Source organism: Channa argus, chromosome 3 (genome assembly GCF_033026475.1).
Source record: "Channa argus isolate prfri chromosome 3, Channa argus male v1.0, whole genome shotgun sequence".
NCBI classification, from domain to species: domain Eukaryota; kingdom Metazoa; phylum Chordata; class Actinopteri; order Anabantiformes; family Channidae; genus Channa; species Channa argus.
Window position 1 is genome coordinate 9,828,484 of NC_090199.1, and position 18,835 is coordinate 9,847,318.

Consider the following 18,835-nt stretch of genomic DNA (forward strand, 5'->3'; position numbering starts at 1 on the left):
TTTTGTCACAGAACACTATTTCTTTTGGTGTAAACATTTAACACTCAGACTCAAGCTTTATACGTCTTGAATTTGAATATTTTTTAAACCCTTTTTGTTTTAATTCTTACTTCAAGGGCATTAACATTACCACACATTTAACATTGGTTATACCAAAATCCTGAGTGAAATATTAAAATCCAACACTTTATTTATATTTTAATTAACATTCATCCTGACAAAACTTGACACCTTTAGAAGTTGCATCATCTTCTGGATATTTTGTAACACTGCATATACTGACTGCTGACTGTGAGTTTGTAATTATCTGTAGCTCTGTTGGTAGCACAGCAACCAGGTCTCTACAAATTCAAATCATAAGAAGAGCATGATGAGGTTTTTTATTTTTATACGGTCACATAACTTTTTACTCTTCAATAAATAACTGTGAGCTGTAATTTCGCTCTGGTGCTCCAGCCCTCTCCACTACTTCAATAGTCAAAGAACCTCCTATGTGAGAATATATAATGACTTCCAACTCGTTATCATAACATTTGGCTTCCTCTTCTTAGCCCCCCTTAGCTTCCCCCCCTCTGCTCCCACAGACTTGTTGACTGCTTCCCTTCTCCCTGCTTCCTACCCCCCATCTCATCCATCACTTTTGCCTATGTGTGGGGGAGTGTGAAGGAGGGTTCAGTGCTGGAGGAGGAGTCCTTCTGCTCACCTGAATAATACTTTCTTTGTGAGCTTCAGCTTTATAAAGTCACTGTCGGAGGCTTTCTGCTCTTGCACTCCTCCGTGTGGTCCCATACATCGACATCATCCCACACACCCACGTCCGTCCATCACTAACACACCCAACGCCACAAGGATGGCCAGGATGAGAGTGTTGCTGCTGTTTCTGGCAGCAACTGTTTACGTGTCCAACGCTCAGATTAGCAACAGCAGCAGCGACAACAGGCAGAGCAGCATCTGGGATGAGCCCATCAAATTCAGCACCAAGACCAAGGACTTCTGTGCGATGGTTGTGTCTGAAGTTGGGAACTACACTCGCCTACGTGTCAACTGTAAAGGACAGAGGCAGGGTCAGATCCCAGGACGCTCCTATTACTGTGTCTTCCAGGGAAGACCCAGCCTGTGCCGAGCCTACAACTCCAACCCTCGCCACTACTTCAACCAGATCATGTGGGAGCTGAGGAAGCTGAGCCATGCCTGCCAGGGACCCAAACTCTACAGGCCTCAGATGTGTAAGAAATACCCTGATGAGGCTCAGATGACCTTCATGGCTCCCTGTCCCAAGACCACCTCTCCCACGCCCTCCAAGCCCGTGCAGGTCACACGCAAGCCACCTGTGCAAGCCCAGAATAAGCTCACCACTACTCCTAAACCTGTCAAGCCTCAACCTGTGAAGCCCCAGCCAGGCAAGGGCCCCCAGGCCAAGAAAACTCCATCCAAGACTGTGAAGACCACTACTCATGCCACAGAGCAGCCTGAGTCCACAGCTTCTAGCCTGGCGTCCGAGTACTGCTGGGAGAGCCTTCATGGCATCTGCACGTACTTCATCAACTGGTTCCAACAATGAGAGAATGTTGCAGACACAGGTGAGATACAGGGACAATCGTGGAGAACGAGTAGCAAGAGGCAGAGTGAAAACAGCTGCAATAGAAATGCACAAAAAGACATAAATGAGTTGTTTTGGTGGAAAAATTGAACTGAGAATCGTTAGAAATCAGATAGACTTAGGAGGGAAAGACTGCAAATCAAAGAGAAGGTAGCTCAAATGATTTCTGTTTTTGAAAGACACACTGTAGGTTTGTTTTTTTTCCTTTGTGCAGCCATTCAAACACTAACTTAAACAAACCCTTTCATTTTTTCATCGTTTCAGGTTAAAAACCAATCGGAATTCCTTTCATTTACCTTTGGGCTTAATCAGGATCTATGTGGTAGCATCTGGGGTCATGTGAGGTCCACCTCCCCACACTGCAGCAGCTTTATACAGACTGAGCCAAAAAACACTCAACCCGACGCCTGTGTACTGTTGGCGGGTCACTGCATGTTCTGTTATATGGTGTCTATGTGATATTTAACTCTGTAAAACACACAATAAACTAAAGGGAAACAAAGGCATGTGTGTAAATTTAAATGTTGCACCAACAACAGGAAAGATCACGAGAATAAAGTCAGAGCAGTGATCTCTCCTCTTCTTTCGTGTATCTGGTTCTTCATCTTGAGCTTAAACAAGCTGAGAGTGTTCACACTCTCTTATTCAAAGGAATCTTTGTTTCTCCTCCATGTGTCCGCCGCACTTCTGAGGACGTCGTTCACGTATAGACGCGGTCAGAGTGGACCCAGACTGTGCTAAAGATAATAATGCAGCTCAGTCTGAGCCGGGGTAAACACGTCTGATGAATCGAGTCTTATTAAGAGCTACCGTGAGCAGGAACAGAGGAGCTCTGTGTGCAACCAAAAAGAGCGGAAACAAATGTAGCTGCGGCCTCAGTGTTAACACACGCTCACACAGAAATAACAAATCTACTGCTGCAAATTGCTGCGGTGTTTAGTTTAGCTGTTAACCAGCACTTCATCCGGCTTCACAAACATATGCTGTGCTGCCAGACGTTGTTGGGGATCCCAGGGTTAAAAATGTTATAGTGGACATGTAAGTTATGTGGGATAAAAGTCAGATACAGAATACACGTGAAAAATAAATGTTTTGAAGTAGTAAAGCTAGGTTATTATTCAACATCACCTCAGGAGTCTCACAAACTAACAAACCAAATGTGGGGACTATTTATTCGTAACCCTTCGGTTTGTGTCCTGTGTGTCCCTGAGTGTCAAGCCTACCTTTAACAGTGAGCGATAGGTTAAGGTGGTACATACATGTAGCCCTTCAAACTGATTTTTTAAAGGCAAACATTTGTGAGTGCCTCACAAGTCACTGCTAACAAGCACAAGAAACTTATAAATATTTAATTGATCCATTTCTTTCATGGTATGACCATACACTAATCAACTTTCCCAAACACGCTGACAACAGAAAATTAAAAAGTAAAAAAACTCTCCAACAGTAATGAGCTTTTTGGCAACATTTACTTTGGATTTTCCGGTCACCTCAAGGAATCCTGGCAAGAATCATTTTTTTTAAAGCAGATAGAAGAGCATTTGGTGTAAATATATATTCATATATAAACACACACATCTGAAAAATGTTATATACAGAGAAATTAGTACGTTTTCCAAAGTGGCGAATCTCACAAATCTTTTTTGCAGTACACATGGAGATAAAGGGGTGTGTTTGCCCAAGCAATAAATAAACATAAATCAAATAAAGATAAATTATGAAAAATAAACAAGAGATTTTTGGTACCTACAGTCATCCACAGGCTTAATGTGCCACACACACACATCTGCATCAATCACCATCTTTTATTAACCTCTGAAAACCACACGATGGTGCTGCTGAGCAAAGAGGGAACTGATCAGTTGGCACATGAAGCTTCATCATTCTCTCTTTTCTATGCCTTAGTGTCAGTTACACACACACACACATTTTCACAGCTATTTCTAAATAAAGAAAATTCTGAGTCTCGACCTTCAAACAAACTTTTCCAAGTGTTTCAAAAAGTTCGCTTTCCATTGATGTCCTCACTACAAAACTTAAACTGCTACTCAGTAAGTCAGTAACACACACACAGTACAGTTCATTCAGTCACCGGTTACTTAACATGAAAGACATTTTTTTTTTTTTTTTTTTTGGTCTTTTCGGCTTATGCCGTGAGTTCAGGGTCGCCACAGCGGATCATTGTCCGCATGTTGATTTGGCACAGTTTTTTTTTTTACGCCGGATGCCCTTCCTGACGCAACACTCACCAATTTCTCCCGGGTTTGGACCGGCACTGCACAGCTTGGGAGGGGAATGGGCTGTTAGGGGTTCAGTGTCTTGCCCAGACTTAACATGAAAGAAAATACTCAGTGTTTTTTTCTTCTCACTGTGATTAATACAACACACACACACACTCACGGCGTCCCTGCTACTGTATAATTAATCCTCTACTACAACTTCCGACCGTGACTCACAGTGATAAACTGACGTATTAATCATTTGACACGTGCCACTGAGTCTTCCATGATGTCTCTGTTTGTACCTACAGATCAGTGTGAGAATAAAGTGTGATCACATTTTGAGGTGGAACCAAATTAGTGTTCAGCATTTTCATTTGTGGCGTGGTTCCGATTCGAGAACTTCCAACGCCTCTTGTTACACCAAACTCTAAATGATCTTACAGCATTAAACAGAAAATTGGCTCTGAAGTGCTCTGTGTTCCTGTAAACAGCTGCACCAAAAACAGCTTTACTCAAACACAGTTTCCCTGGATGCAGGTTGAGGCCTTATATAAAGCGGGAATCCGTCTAGTTGTTATTCTTTAGAATAAACCCAGAGTCTGTGCAGACACGCAGAGCCGTCATCAATCTTCCTTTGGGCTTTGTGTGTGTGTGTGTGTGTGTGTGTGTGTGTGTGTGTGTGTGTGTGTGTGTGTGTGTGTGTGCGCGCACTTGCGGAGGGGGGGGGGGTCCGTTTGGACACGACTTGCACAAAGGTGGGCGTGCCGCACCGTCAGAGTATGAAAACCACGTGTAGGCGCGCGGAGAGACACAAGGACACAAGGAGCAGGTTTACGCACAGCAGCTGTGAGTCCGTACTGTAACGTCTGTCAGCTTAATCAGGGTCAAACCATGTGTTTATTGGAAAAGTTACTGTAAAAGACACGGATTGTTGTTCTGGATCCGGTTTTATGTACCTGACGTGCTTTGAACCGGCTTCTTCTCTGTTTCAGGTGACAATTTCTCTGCTGATATGTTGCTGCTGAGGACTTTTGCTCCCTGGTTGCTGTTGGGCTTCCTCGGTGGACAGGTGACCGCGGCCCCCGGCAGAGCGCAGAGGCTCGGGGACAAGGCTGCAGAGACGGGTCGGGGTAAGTTCACCACCAGGGACCAGATGCAGTGCACGTGGGCGTCGAGAGACGTTGGGGACACGGTGAAGTTGTCGGTCAAATGCGAGAACCCGGAGGCGCGCCACAGCAGCCTGATGTGTCAGTACGTGGCCAAACCTCGGAGCTGCCCCGGATACCTGTCCGAGCCCAGAGCCTTCTGGAAACAGGTGGCTCGAGCGCTCAAAAAGCTGCAAGGCAAAGTGTGCACGGACGAGCGCGCGCTAGTGAAAGCTGGCATGTGTAAGCGCGCGCCCTTCAAGCTCGACAGGGTAACTGCAGCAGCGACCGATGAGCCCCCGGCTCCAGGAGCCCTGGAGGAGCGTCCTGCCTCCGCTGCGCCGACTGCCTGCACGGGTCGCGCGGACCACCGGAAAACTGCTGAAGAATACTGCAAAAGCTCGTGGGCCAGTGTGTGCTCCTTCCTGTTCTCCATGCTGCAGAGGGACTGCTAGGCCCAGATCCCAGCAGGGGTCACACTTGTTTTTAATGAAACTGCGGTGAAGCAGCCTCTGAAAACCCAATGTAATCTTTAAACAGCAAGGATCTGATTTATCAGGTGTTTATCTGTAAATCTCAAAATACTATTTTTGCAAGATCTTAGTCGATTGACTTGCTGCAGATGTACTTTACTTAAGTATTTAAATTTTACTTTATACCTCTGTCACACAATATGTGATGGGATTAATGAAATATGAGCATTATTACAGCAGACACAATGATCTCCACACATTAAACAGCTGCTTACACTGAGATCATATATATAATAGACTAATTTAACTATATGTTATTTGTTGCTATGTTTTTAAACAAGTATAATACCAAAGCTCTGAAGGGGAGCATTCTTCATAGTGAGTATTTTTACTTCTGATATAAAGTACACATTGTGATCAATCCTTTTCTGTATTTTTATTTGAGAAAGTCTCCTTCTGAATATTTTACTCTGACATTTTAACTTTTAGTCCATAAACACTGAGCAAAAGACCCCAGAGGATGATAATACAGCTGGTTTAAACACAGAAACAAGAATAAAAACAGATATTACTACTGATAGGTGATAGATGTTATTTATGATTTCATATTTTTAACCCTATAGTAACTTCTGACAAGGTCTTAATCGTATTGTCTCTGAAGTTTTGTATCTTGTACATGACCTCAAGTCTGGTTTGTTTACAGTGAACATTAGTGACTGTAACATTTTGTATTGTTTTATTCCGGTAAAAACTTGAACTTATTTCACTACATTTATACACAGAACCAAAGACTGATTATTATGAGTGATACTTTCTTCTACCTCTGGTCAATTTTTAAAAAAATCTACCACTATATCATATAAACACTTATGTATTTATGCACCATACTTTAAATAAATATTTTTTTACATATGCGTTGTGGTTTGTTGCCTTGAAAAATATGAATCCTGTTACTTAATTTGTGAGTGGGATGATTGTATGAGTTATAAAAAAGTGTCTTTAGATATTAGTTGTATCACTATTGTTATGTGTCTCCCACTAAACAAAGAAATTCCAAACAGTTAAAGAAATAAACATTTTAAAATGTCTCCTTCAGAGGATGCTAAAGTTCTTTTAAAAAGATAAGCTGACTAATTCTTAAAGAATAGGTTCATAATATTAAATCTGTTGGATCACAATTGTCAAGTGTTTCTTTAATCTGTATTCAATATTAAATTACTATGAGTTTGCAGTCTGAGTGCAAAACAAAGGTTTCCACAGAGAGTTTCATCATGGAGCTGCAGTGAGGGGAAAAGACATCAGCCTAATTTGTTTTCATTGGGTACCACTTTCAGCAGAACAATTAAACTGTTCTCACGAAAGCCACCCTAATATCGTCCTGTAAGAATAATAAGCATAAATATATTTTTCTCCCTTGGGATGGTTGCCAGGTCTGTTCTTGGCAGGAGCTCGGCTCTCTCTAATGGCACAAGGGCGATTTTCATTCACACTTTGTTTTGCTGACTCCTTATCAAGAATTCAAGAACACAGTCCAGGGCTGCCACACACTCAGGGAGGACGTAGTTAGAGGTTAGAGGCCGGGGACGAAAGAGGGAGGGAGGATACCATTCGGATGTGAGGATCAGTCTCCACGTGATTTTTATTTCTTTTATCTCTGGGCTCTAGCAGCTCTAGCAGCAGAAAATAGGGCCCTTTCTCACACATGTAAAGTTACAGAAACAGTTGCACACATCCCGTCAACAAAATTATGCTGGAAAATTGTAGGAAGCTGTTCGAGCATCTGACAAGTTTTATTTCAAATAAACGCTAACAAGCTCATTGGCAGCCATAAAACAATGTTACGCAAGTCACATGCAGCAGCTGCTTCAAAGCTGTGAAAACTTTCCTAGGACGAGCAAATTGACTCTGACATGTAAAACTGGTGGGCTGCACCTTTAATCTTTCAACGTGAAGTTTTCAGTGATGCATGAAGTCTGCCCGCCATCCTGTCAAGACAAATACTCTCAAATTGCCACTAACCACTGTAATATTTGAGGTATGTTGAACAATCATCAACTCATTTGTCATGGGAGGTTTGTCACATTTACTGTAAGCATGTGTGTCCTTTTCCTTCTTGTGTCTGATACAGTCGTTGCATGTCTCATCTTGTTTCTTTCTCACTATGAGGGGGGTAAAGGGTTGATTCTTTCCAAACCACACTAACATCTGCCAACTCAGTAGCTTCCAAATAAAACATGAAAACTACCAATTTTAAAGTCCTTTGACATGTAATAGCATGATCAAGCAAACACCATGTTCCATTCTGCGTTTGAAGACACAAAAGGAGGTAATTTCATGATGAGTGAAACAGGTGCATACAACTCTCTAAGCCTAATGTTTTGTTCGATAGCTCTTTAAATGCATACATTCTCCTAAGCATATATTTTTAGACCTTGATGTCAAGCTCTTTATACTTACTGTAAAGTAAATTAAGACAGAGAATACAAGCAAATCCCCACATTGTAGAGGCTGGACTACTCAAAATGCTGGTGTTTATGGTTAAACAATAATAAATCAGTTGAAGAATTTTGTATTAATTGACTACTGAATTAACTATTTACCTGTAACAGGCCTGTATCGGTGCTATACACCAGCAGCCACATGCAGGAGGCTGATGCAGTTTTCAGTTAAAACTATTTGAAACCATGAAGTGTTTTGTATCTTACACAGAGTAAACTTTGCAGAGCCTCAGATAGTGTGAATAAGAAGAGGAGCTGAACATCAGGATGGAAAAAAATCATCAAAGAACCCAATTTATATGACAGCACTTACAGTACCACACACCCAAAACCATGCAAACAAGGAGGAGTTAAAGGTATTGTTCTGCCTGTGGCACGAGGTGGCCTGACCCCCACACCCTGCTGTTCAGACTTTGTTATTGGCTGCCTGTTTCTGTGGCAACAATGAACGGCACCCACTTGAAAAGAAAGAATAAGACAAAGCAGATGTGTAATAAGAGCTGCGATGACCTCCCCTTCAACTCAAAGTACTGAAATACCGAGAAAAACAACTGTTAACTTACACTTTTGTGCCGGATGGATTTAGTGAAAGTATGTGAAGGTCAAGCCAGAAAATTACAGTGAACAACCAGTAATATAATAATAATTGGTGGAAAAAGGACATGAGGCCTCATCACCAACAGAAAATCTACAAAAACATGGAACAGGCTTTTTGTATGTGATGCTGACAGCAGCTAAGAGACATGTGTACCATCTGTGAATGTATGCAAATTGTCAAAAAACACATAAACTCTGTTTTTTTTAGAAGGTGCAAAGGTGGATTTTTCAAAGGTGATCATTGCAAACAAAATGTTGTATGTTAACATCGCTGGAGCCAAGGCAGTAATGTGAAGAAATAGTTATCTCATCGTGTTTATAATAGAACTGGTTCAAGGAGAAAGGGAACTGACCCTTTGAAAAATAATGATGGCTTATGACACTTCCGTAAAACATTTATGGGTTTTCTGACTTAAATGACACATGAAGACATTCAGTATCTGAGTAAATAATATTATTCCAAGGATTTAAAGCATTAAGATATGACTGTGTTTAAAAATTAGCAACCATGTGTGAAAAGAAACCTGTTAAGATAAGAGATCTTAACTTTAAGTATTATGTAGAAAATATGAGTGTAAAAACAATATGAAAAGTAAGTCTTTGTAAAAACATGAATAGAATTATGTTAAGTAAGTAAAATGTAAAGCATCACAAGTAGGCTTATGCAAAAAGACTCCTTTTAGAGTGTTGAAGAGTCCTTACACTATATGTATTGTACTGATAAATAAGACTGATGTATTTGTGTTTTTGGCATTTTAATTTAAGTGGATGAATAAGGACTCATTTATACTACAAGCATTTACTCGATAACTGTCAAAAATGTTGTGCTACTTTGAAAGGTGTTTAACACAAAGTAATCGAAATAGTTTATACTTTTCACCACTGTCTATTAGCATCAGGCCCATTAAGTAGTGGATGCTGCTGCAGCTGAAGTGTTTGAGCTGCTAGCAACCTCTAGTGGCCAAGACATGAACATGAACAAACATCAAATAAAATACCTCTAAAATCCAAAGTTATGATTACACAGATGCAAAAATCACATTAAATCTAACGCATTGGCAACAGCCAGCTATTTTCACAAAATGTTCTCAGTAATATAGTGTTACACATAAACAACAAGCATGTTCAACACAAACAGTTTTCAAACAGCAGGACAAAGACAATATTTGCTTTTGTACTTCATCAACCAAGGCATTTTTTATTGCATATTAATTTTGCCATACAAAGTGCAAATAACAGTCAGATGTTTTACAAATTGGGTTAAACATTTGTTATAGTAACGATGTTAGTTGACAAAAAGCTTCAATAAACATGAACAAAGTGTTAGCTACCTCTCAAAGACAATATTTGGAATCATAGTATAAAAGACCTGATGGGGCGTCTCTCACACACAAGAAAAGATCTGACTTTGTATTAGCTTGGTGTTTTGCGAGCCAACCACCCAAAAGGCACAGACAAGAGGCACTTCAGGTGTGGTTCCTGTTTTGGATTGTTGCCATGGTTAAGCATCATCTCCACCACAGAGCAACAGCAAGGCACTACGGTAGTGGCCACTAGTGTCTCCCTGTAACACACACACACACACACACACACACACACACACACACACACACACACACACACACACACACACAAGAAAAGGAGAAACAGCTTCATAGATAGCACTGGTTTAAGTATATACTGTATGTTCATATACTGCAGTACAATACGATACTAAGGTGTGTGTATGTGTGTGTGTACCTTGATCATTGAATGCAGAGAGCAGGCAAACAATCGCCTGAACTCAGCTCTGATGTCCAACATGTCCGCCTCACTACGAGTCACCATGACCCTTATCAGGGTTTGATCATCAGTGCCTGCACCCTGCAACAAACAGGAGTCAAGTTAGTTTTATTTATATGGAGATTGTGAAGCTTGAACCATCTTGTGAACCATGTGGTGTGTTTACCATAGCCGGCTGCAGCATTTGCAATAAGAAGCAACAGTATTTGGAAAAACTAATAACAATAAACTTAATAACAGTTTTTAGGCAAGACCTGCTAATTCACGAGCCAGCAAACTTTAAGAGCCCCATTCCATTCACTAAGGTGCTAGACCACTGACTTACTATGGTCCCACATATGCAGTCTATTCCCCACTGGTGTGTTTGATACCAGCATCACATTTTTAACAATTAATTCGTCACAAATCATGTGATTAAGGTGTACAGATCTTATTCAAATAAGAGTTACTTCAAAATGACAAATTTGTGCCCATTTTTATTCGAGTACGATTTAAATCTTGAGTAATCATGTAAAAAACAAAACATAAGCTGCACCTGGATTCATACCATCACCAGAAAACAAAATTAAGAAAGCTAAAAGACTTTTTTCTTAGCAGCTATGTTATTATTTTGCTGGCTATATAATTTATTATTAAAAGTGACTAGACAGAGTTTAAACCCAGTGTTAAATAAACTCAACTACACATTCAGAGGTTTTACCTTCATTGCGTGGTACAGAGTGTCAGCAAAATAGGCTGGAACGCTCCTGGCACACTTTACTTTAGAAGAAAAACAGAAAAATAGGTCAATGACTGAAAAATTATCACTGTGATTCATTCTAAGTCACTGCCTTTAAAGAAGCTGAATAAAGAACCGTTTCGATTTGCTGCATACCAACGGCAAGAAGCAGACTCTCCAGGTGCCCAGATGTTTCCCTCTTAATGGTCTCCTCCATCTCATATCCAGACAGCTTCATGTAAGCATCGAAAACTAAAACACACAGGACCACCATTAGTTTGTCAAACTGTTACGGCAGCTTTCTAATTCCTGCTGCAACCTCCAGCTCTCACACTCAAACACACAAACCTTTTCGAAGATGTTCATTGCTCCGGTTGCCCAGGATGGTGACGAAAGTCTGTTCATCAGTACCAAACTTTTGCTCTCCTGCCTTGAAGAGGGCCTACAGCCACAAAAAAAAGTCTTTAGAACACATTATTTTTTGTCCTTCAACATCATTAAACCAACCAAAAACAATATAAAGGAGGAGAATTTCACAAATTCTGCTCACTGGCTGACTACATAGTCTGTGAGAAGTTAGATTTAAAAACAAATTAACGGTCATCAACCCTCCTCTTGCCCTCACAGCCCACATTAAAGATTAACTAAACTAGGGTAAAGCCTCACAGTTGTATTTTTAGTAATTTTTAGTTTACATGGATTAGAGAAGTTAGTGTAGAGCAGTTATAGCACAGAGTAGTTAGTTAGTATAATACTTACAAATGTAATTACAGCTATTCTGAATGAATGATTTTATTTGGTCAAATCACACCGCTGCCATTAGTACAAATACAATCACAATTTGATCAATTTAATAAATGACCAAAAAAGGAATAGGTGAAGCTAAAGCATCTTTTTGTCTATCCTGTTCAATCCATTTACCAATAAAGAATCAGCTCATAATAGAGAGGGGAAAAAAGATATGTATTGTATTTAACATCCTAAATATACCTTATGCTATAATTACACACAATTTACACCATAGTCATTGATAATTTTGCACTTTAAGGCTCATTTGAACCTTACTAGAGAAGTACACAGTTTACACTCATCATTTACTCCATAGTTTCACACTGAACTGAAACACATCTTGATTTAACATTAGTTAGTTAGTTAACATTAATTCCTGAATATAAAGCTGTTATTAATTACACTGTTCAATATCTGCAATATTTGTATATAGTATACATACAACATCCCTAAATTTTAAAGTATTTGTTTGAAAAAATAATCAGTTGGATAACAATATCCAGCTTTATTAATTATTCTAATAGCACTTCTCTTTTTTTTAATTTAACTATCATGTCTATTCTTGTTTTACCTGCAGTTCCCCATATTTCAGAACAGTATAATAAATACTGTGTTACCAAGGAGGAATATATCATATGCAACCCTTTTTATTTAATAAATCTCTTGCTTTAGCAATAGATAGAGATAGCAATAGATTTTGCCACTTTATGTATTCATTTAAGTTTGACCTACTTGAGTGAATTCTAACATAATTTATGAATTTCTTTCCATACCGGACACAAACCCTCAGGGACTCATGGGTCTCATCAGGTTCATTACAGATATACACCCTCTAACATGTATTTAGAAGCAGACATTTGTGGCCCATTCTTTGTGCCGAATTTGAACACATTCCCTCCAGGCAGTCCCTGGGTAACTCTGGCATATTTACAATGTTTATTAATGTGCATTGCTTCTGTCAAATAAACTAATAAAACAAATAAACATCAAATAAAATACCTCTCAAATCCAAATTTATGATTACACAGATGCAAAAATCACACTAAATCTAATGCATTGGAAACAGCCAGCTATTGTGACAGAATGTTCTCAACAGTATAGTGTTACACATTTTAAAGAGTTTTTTGTTATGGCACCTACACCTTTTTGCATAGACTCACTGGAGGCCTGTTGTATTAAACTGTGTTAGTTTTCTCTCCATGTACTTAATAAACAGGCAAGTGATTGTTCACTGCAGTAGACCTTTGAGAGAAGGTTTACTCATTCCCTCCACCAGGTGTCACAACCTCATTAAAGATTAACTGTAGAAACACGCCTCTCTCCTGCATTTAAATCTTATCAACAAACTCATGTGACAGTCACACCATCAGACACCAAGACAAAGACACCATTAATGGACTGTTTACTGATCAGCAATGAACAACCGACTTACCTGAGCATCACTCTCGATCAGTTCCTGTTGGATCCCAGTCTGCCTGTTAGCCTGAGGAGAGAAACATTTCTGTGAGAGGAGGAGAGATGAGAGGAGATGAGATGAGAGGAGAGGAGAGGAGTGATGACACTTACCTGGAGGAGAATAACAAGAAGTCTCTGGAAGTGGCCTGAGGTGTCATGACATACATCCTCCTCCAGGTTGTGGTCATACTCTGAGGAAAACAACACACAATGACACACAAAGAGTTGAAGATATCTTTGGGCTACAGTAATTAGACATGTGAGAAAGTAACATATAATGAAAATAAGATCTAGGGATTAGTATATTGTTGTTTTTGGTCTCTGTGTGTGTGTTTTACCTTGTTTGTAAGCAGCAATTATATCCTTCACCTGTTGTGGTTTTCTGGAAGCGAGGATCTCTACCAGTGACTTCTCATCTGTTCCTGCCCCCTACAGGTCAAAGTGGAAAATGTCACAGACCTGATGTTTCAGTTTCCAGCTGCTCTGACTAATAAAGTTACACCCTTCATTTGGAAAGTGCTCATGTAAAGCACATGGGTCCGATGAAAGTCTTCATCACTTTCACCTGTGGCGACTGTGATACCTACCTTGATAGCTTCGTGGAGTGTTTGCGCATCGTAAGTGATGGGTGCGGTCATCAGAGCCACGATCAGAGTCTCAAATTTGCCAGTCAGCTCTCCCTTCAGGTCATGTATCAGATCCTGTCATGGTGATACAATACAGTATGTCCTATATATTAGATCTGGTGCCAAGAGAGGTATCCTGTCATCCATATGGATTTTCTGCTGAATTATTTGAATTGTACTGACTGGGCGCAGCTATTTTCTGCTCAAGTATTTGGTTTCCTCTGGTTTTGAAATTTTCAGTGTAGGACTATAAAGAAATAATTGCAACTCTAACCTATTTACTTTCACAGCAAGAGTTGCTATTAATGTGTTAAACTGTGTTAATGTTTTAAAGATTGTTGTGTTCAAGCATTATTACCAATATAGGAATATACAGGGGCCACTTAAGAACACAGATTATATTAAATTTATCTAGAAATTGAGATTACAGGTAAAGATAAGTTTTCATTTTGCAAAGATAATCTAATTTGTTTCAGAGTGATAAGACCAAGGCTGTGACAACAACTTTTAGTGTGGTTATCAACAACATCATTGCCCTTTCATGTGGTTTGATGACATATTATACAGCCATGTGCCTGAAGCATACTGAGGATTTTATGTTGGAGCTGTAATGTCAGGTCAAGGTCATGTGGTTTAAAAGCTGTTAATGAAGTAGTCAAACCTTTCCAAACAAAGTTTTGTAGGCAGCCTTGATCTGCTGCCTCTGAGCATTGCTGCGAGCAATCAGCAGCTTTGAGATGGCATCCTCATCCGTCCCTGCATGAATAAGCACCATGGTTACATATTTGTCTACAACTAGACTCACATGATAGCAACATTACATTATTACATAATAGATTTCACACCAAGTATTTAACCTACATAATTACAGCTGCAGATGAGGTTAACAAATGTTTGCTCACTGTGATACATGTCAGGTTTCACCTCTCCAGCCTCCTCTGTATCATTACAACAGTGCTAGTGTTCGCTCAGTGGTCTGTTGGTGGTGTACTACTGACTCATTCACCTACAACGTGTCAGATGACACTGCATTGGAAGCAAATATGAAAACACACAAGCATCTTACCCAGCCCTTTCATGGCTTTGTGCAGAACTTCAGCATCAGCATTGGCATTGAAGTTTGCACTGCTTTTTACGGTTCCTCTGCCGGCCTATAACAAGGATGACAAGGAGGGTTATCCTGGTGTATAATTCCTTTTAATTTATTTGTCACCTCAGTGACAAACACCTCATTGCACAAAGCTGGAATACCTGGTTTTTCTGGATGCTTTGCTCAAACAAGCGTGAGCTAGCATCTGATTAAGTCGGGAAAGAATGAAAGTAAATAGGTGTGGAAGCTTTGTCACTGCTAAGGTGAGGTGCTTGGATATTGGTTGGAAGGTTGATCAGTACTAGTAGTAGAAACGTGTAGTGTAGCTTGATATAAATCTGGTTGTACTGTAGTCAGTGAGCATGCTGGTGGCAAGACCTGCCTTCCCTTCTTCTTTCCCTTATTGTTGCAGAATGTACTGAATCAATGTAGAAAAGTTCAAATCAAACTTTAATTTCATGCTGGCACAAATACATAAAATAACGAAAAATAAAAAACCAAAGACATTAAAATAATGCATCTCTGTCTTTGTTATGGAAGATATTCAAGATTCGAGATTCAAAGATATTGTTCTAATACCTCAATGACTTATGCATACTTATATATAAAATTCATTAATGGTTGTGTGTTAATGTTCCCACATAATTTTTTATCTGAATTGCCATCTTAAAGTTGTTCAGTAATATAAAGGTGATAGATAAAAGGAAATTGTACTTTAGTCTATTTAAATGTGGAAGAAAATGTTTCAGAATGACTCATTCACAAAAAAAAACCAAAAACCAACATTCCACTTTAAGACTGACTTTAGAAAAAGCTGTTGTAACGATGCACACTTTTTTCCAGGCACTCCCTAAAATACATTGAAAAATAAAATAGTCAACTGGTTGCTTTTTATTTCATGAAAGATGTTTAGAGAAGAAATCCACAGGAATGTCTCTGGAATTTTGACAGGGAAAATCTGGGGAAAAAAAAGTGCGGTGTCCAAAAGTTGCCGTTAACAACCATGTTTCTGTCATTACGTGCAAATGCCAAAATGTCTACAAACTGCCCTTCTTCATAAACACACTCAGGAGCACAAGCTTAACAATATCTAATCAGGGAGCAGATGGTTTGTCAGACACAGCTGAACAAGAAGATATTGAGCGAAACAGAACACAATGTAGATCATTTCTATTGGTATGTAACTTTAGTTCCCATGACATGAGATAAGTCGACTCATATGAAGCAAGTTCAAACATGAGCTGAGACCCGGAGATTTAGTTGCAGGTATGTTGACCATTCTTATGTACACAGATGCTGTCAAAGCTTATCTCGGCTGTAATGCATAGACGACGAAGCCACACAGGTCTTATCTATTCCCGCCTTCATTTATGGATTGTGGTTAGTTACCGTGGAGACTGTACACAATCCATTTAGCCAAGCATGTATGAAGGGAAGTCCCCTGTCCAGTTTGTGTGCCAACAATTTATGGTATTAACATAATATTATCAGATGTTTTCAGGTGATCATTAAATTTATAATTTAGATATGCACAGAGTAAGTTTCCCATGTGTTGCACTCTCTTGGGTTTGGGAGGATGCTGGACCTCAATATTACAATCATAAAATCCTGGCTGCAGACCTGCTACCAAACCCCTTTCCCTGTTGAAGAATTACATCTTTAAAATGTGGTCACAAAATCATTGTAGCACATTTAAACACTGACTCAGGCACTGTGGGTCAAATCACACACACTGCACAAATATTACAGTTTGTAGATTAGAATTAACATGAATTTGACATGCAAATTTGAGTTTTGCTGCTCTCTTGTACACTGCTTTGCATGTCACTCGCTGTATAGGTGTGGCTTGTTTTAATGGCTTCTGGAAAACCATTGCAGCACAATTTCATCGCAGGTTTCACACTTTTGACATTAAAAAAACAAAACACAATATTGTCAGAGTTTTCTTTTTATCAAATCAAAACCTATAGTATAAGATGAATATAAGATGAATGTGTGCTGTTTATATCAAAGTATGGTTTTCAATTGGTTCATTGGTTTTCAACTGCAGCAAAGCAAAGCATTACAACTGAATATTATCAGCATACCCACTCCACCCCGACACAGGGAAAGAGAATGATTCCCCTTTAAGAGAGAGTGGGTGGCTTTAAACTCCAGGCTGGATGTGGAAATGGTTGTATTAAACACAGAGAGAGGTGGAGAGACTCACCCAAATGAAATACAGCCCCTATGACTCATTCACTAAACTTCCCCAAAAGAAATGTCTCTGAAGCCGCACAAGCATACACACTGAAGATACAAACACACACACACACTTGATTTCTATAGTTGTGAGGACCTTCATTGACGTAATGCATTTGTCTGCCCCTAATCCTAACATCCCAAACGCCTGATCCCACCCTCTGCCAAATACCAAATGAGTTTTTACTTTATAAAAACAAGCTTAAAACGGTCTTTTGAAGTAGAAGAATGGCAGTAACATCCTAACAATGCAGTAACATCCTCACAATGCACAAATGTCCTCGTTGGGATGGTTTCGAACTCACACTGATTCCCCAAAACATAGGAACACAACACAAATCACATCGAACACCAAATAAACCGATCATTCTCATTTGTAAACGTATTTATGTGATATATTATCTTTTACAAAAGCATCTCATTAGAGAAAGTAGTAAAACTGGCTGCATGATGGTTGTCGAGCTCATTCTGACATCTTAAACAGATGCACTGTCCATACAGGGACAGAAGAGATCTGTGCATCATATATGTTTAAGTTATGTAAAGTCACGTCAACAGTGAATAAATATCAACCTTTTACGGACGCATCCCTTCAATTCTATAAAATGTAATTTGGTCCCACTTTCAGGAATACAGAGGGCGTTGTCTTGTATATAAAGGGTAAAATGAGTCATACATTTGCATAAATAACGGATTTTAATGTTGAAGACCACCTTTACAATCACAACCACCTTTACAATCGTTGCAGTTTATATATATATATATATATATATATATATATATATATATATATATATATATATATATATATATATATGTGTGTTTCTTTTGGTTGACAGCTGAAATATGTGTGTTGAAAATTACTCACCATTTTGCTTAATGGGTCTTTGGGTTAAACTCAACAGTAGGAAGAAATTCTGTTGAAGAAAACAAAAGTCGTTATGTTCTAGTGAGACTCAACTCTCCCTGGGGACTAACGTTAAAGCTACAGGTAAAGTTGTTTAACTCAACTTGCTTAACTTGCAGAACTTGTCTCTTATCTGTTTTAAAAGTCCTGTGCTCAGCCTAAACTCCCAGACTAATCCTCTGAATCTGTCAAACGTCCCACAGGTGGACTCCGGCTGGATTCGCTCACCTTCCTGATGCTGCTGGACGTTATTTATGCTAAAAGATGTCGTGAGCTTACCGCTTAGTTGCAGTGGGCAGATGGAACTCGGTGAGCAGACGGAGAGAAGCAGTGGAGTCGAAGAGAACAAGAGAAGAAACACGGAAAGAGGACACGCACTCGGAAAAAGTCTCCGCTGTGCGCGTGAGTGTGCCCGCACCGGATTGTGCATGCCACACCCGTGTGCACACGGACTATGCCGCACCCGATGCATTTCGGGAAATGTCGTTTTTTAAGTTTTGAGGCCAAAATTTATTATTATTTATTTTTAAAGATTTATATTTAATTTTAAAAATGTAAGTTTGTTTACATGAGAAAGGATAAAATTTATGCAAATGTCATACTCCAAAAGTTGCTACTGGTCTTTGAAAAACCCTAGACAGCTTTAATGAGTGACGAAAAATTATCGAAGCATATAAAGTAGCGTAGCGGTA

General features: G+C 39.5%; 3 protein-coding genes across 3 annotated transcripts; 2 read left to right on the forward strand and 1 right to left on the reverse strand.

Moving 5' to 3' along the window:
* Window positions 1-756: 756 nt before the first annotated feature.
* fgfbp2b (fibroblast growth factor binding protein 2b) lies at window positions 757-2,183 on the forward strand. Its single transcript, XM_067499634.1, has 2 exons — window positions 757-1,580; window positions 1,865-2,183. The coding sequence occupies exon 1, from the start codon at window positions 851-853 to the stop codon at window positions 1,559-1,561; it is 711 nt and encodes a 236-aa protein (XP_067355735.1). The 5' UTR covers window positions 757-850; the 3' UTR covers window positions 1,562-1,580; window positions 1,865-2,183.
* A 2,367-nt stretch (window positions 2,184-4,550) lies between these two features.
* On the forward strand, window positions 4,551-6,350 carry LOC137124542 (fibroblast growth factor-binding protein 1-like). The gene is made up of 2 exons (XM_067499611.1): window positions 4,551-4,668; window positions 4,815-6,350. The coding sequence occupies exons 1-2, from the start codon at window positions 4,602-4,604 to the stop codon at window positions 5,420-5,422; spliced, it is 675 nt and encodes a 224-aa protein (XP_067355712.1). The 5' UTR covers window positions 4,551-4,601; the 3' UTR covers window positions 5,423-6,350.
* Window positions 6,351-9,700: 3,350 nt separating this feature from the next.
* anxa5b (annexin A5b) lies at window positions 9,701-18,578 on the reverse strand. Its single transcript, XM_067498967.1, has 13 exons — window positions 18,423-18,578; window positions 18,105-18,153; window positions 14,972-15,056; window positions 14,567-14,661; window positions 13,867-13,980; window positions 13,618-13,708; window positions 13,391-13,470; window positions 13,257-13,307; window positions 11,384-11,477; window positions 11,192-11,287; window positions 11,018-11,076; window positions 10,276-10,398; window positions 9,701-10,099 (listed from the first exon to the last, which is right to left on the reverse strand). Exons 2-13 carry the CDS (start codon window positions 18,105-18,107, stop codon window positions 10,037-10,039), a joined length of 954 nt encoding a protein of 317 aa, XP_067355068.1. The 5' UTR covers window positions 18,108-18,153; window positions 18,423-18,578; the 3' UTR covers window positions 9,701-10,036.
* Between the last annotated feature and the right edge of the window lie 257 nt (window positions 18,579-18,835).

Coding starts and splice junctions, on each gene's coding strand:
- fgfbp2b (XM_067499634.1), top strand. CDS start 851: ATGGCCAGGATGAGAGTGTTGCTGCTGTTTCTGGCAGCAACTGTTTAC.
- anxa5b (XM_067498967.1), bottom strand. Junction 14,662..14,971: donor CAAAGCCATGAAAGGGCTGG/GTAAGATGCTTG, acceptor TTATTCATGCAG/GGACGGATGAGGATGCCATC. Junction 13,981..14,566: donor ACAAAACTTTGTTTGGAAAG/GTTTGACTACTT, acceptor TCACCATGACAG/GATCTGATACATGACCTGAA.
- LOC137124542 (XM_067499611.1), top strand. CDS start 4,602: ATGAAAACCACGTGTAGGCGCGCGGAGAGACACAAGGACACAAGGAGC. Junction 4,669..4,814: donor CAGGTTTACGCACAGCAGCT/GTGAGTCCGTAC, acceptor TCTCTGTTTCAG/GTGACAATTTCTCTGCTGAT.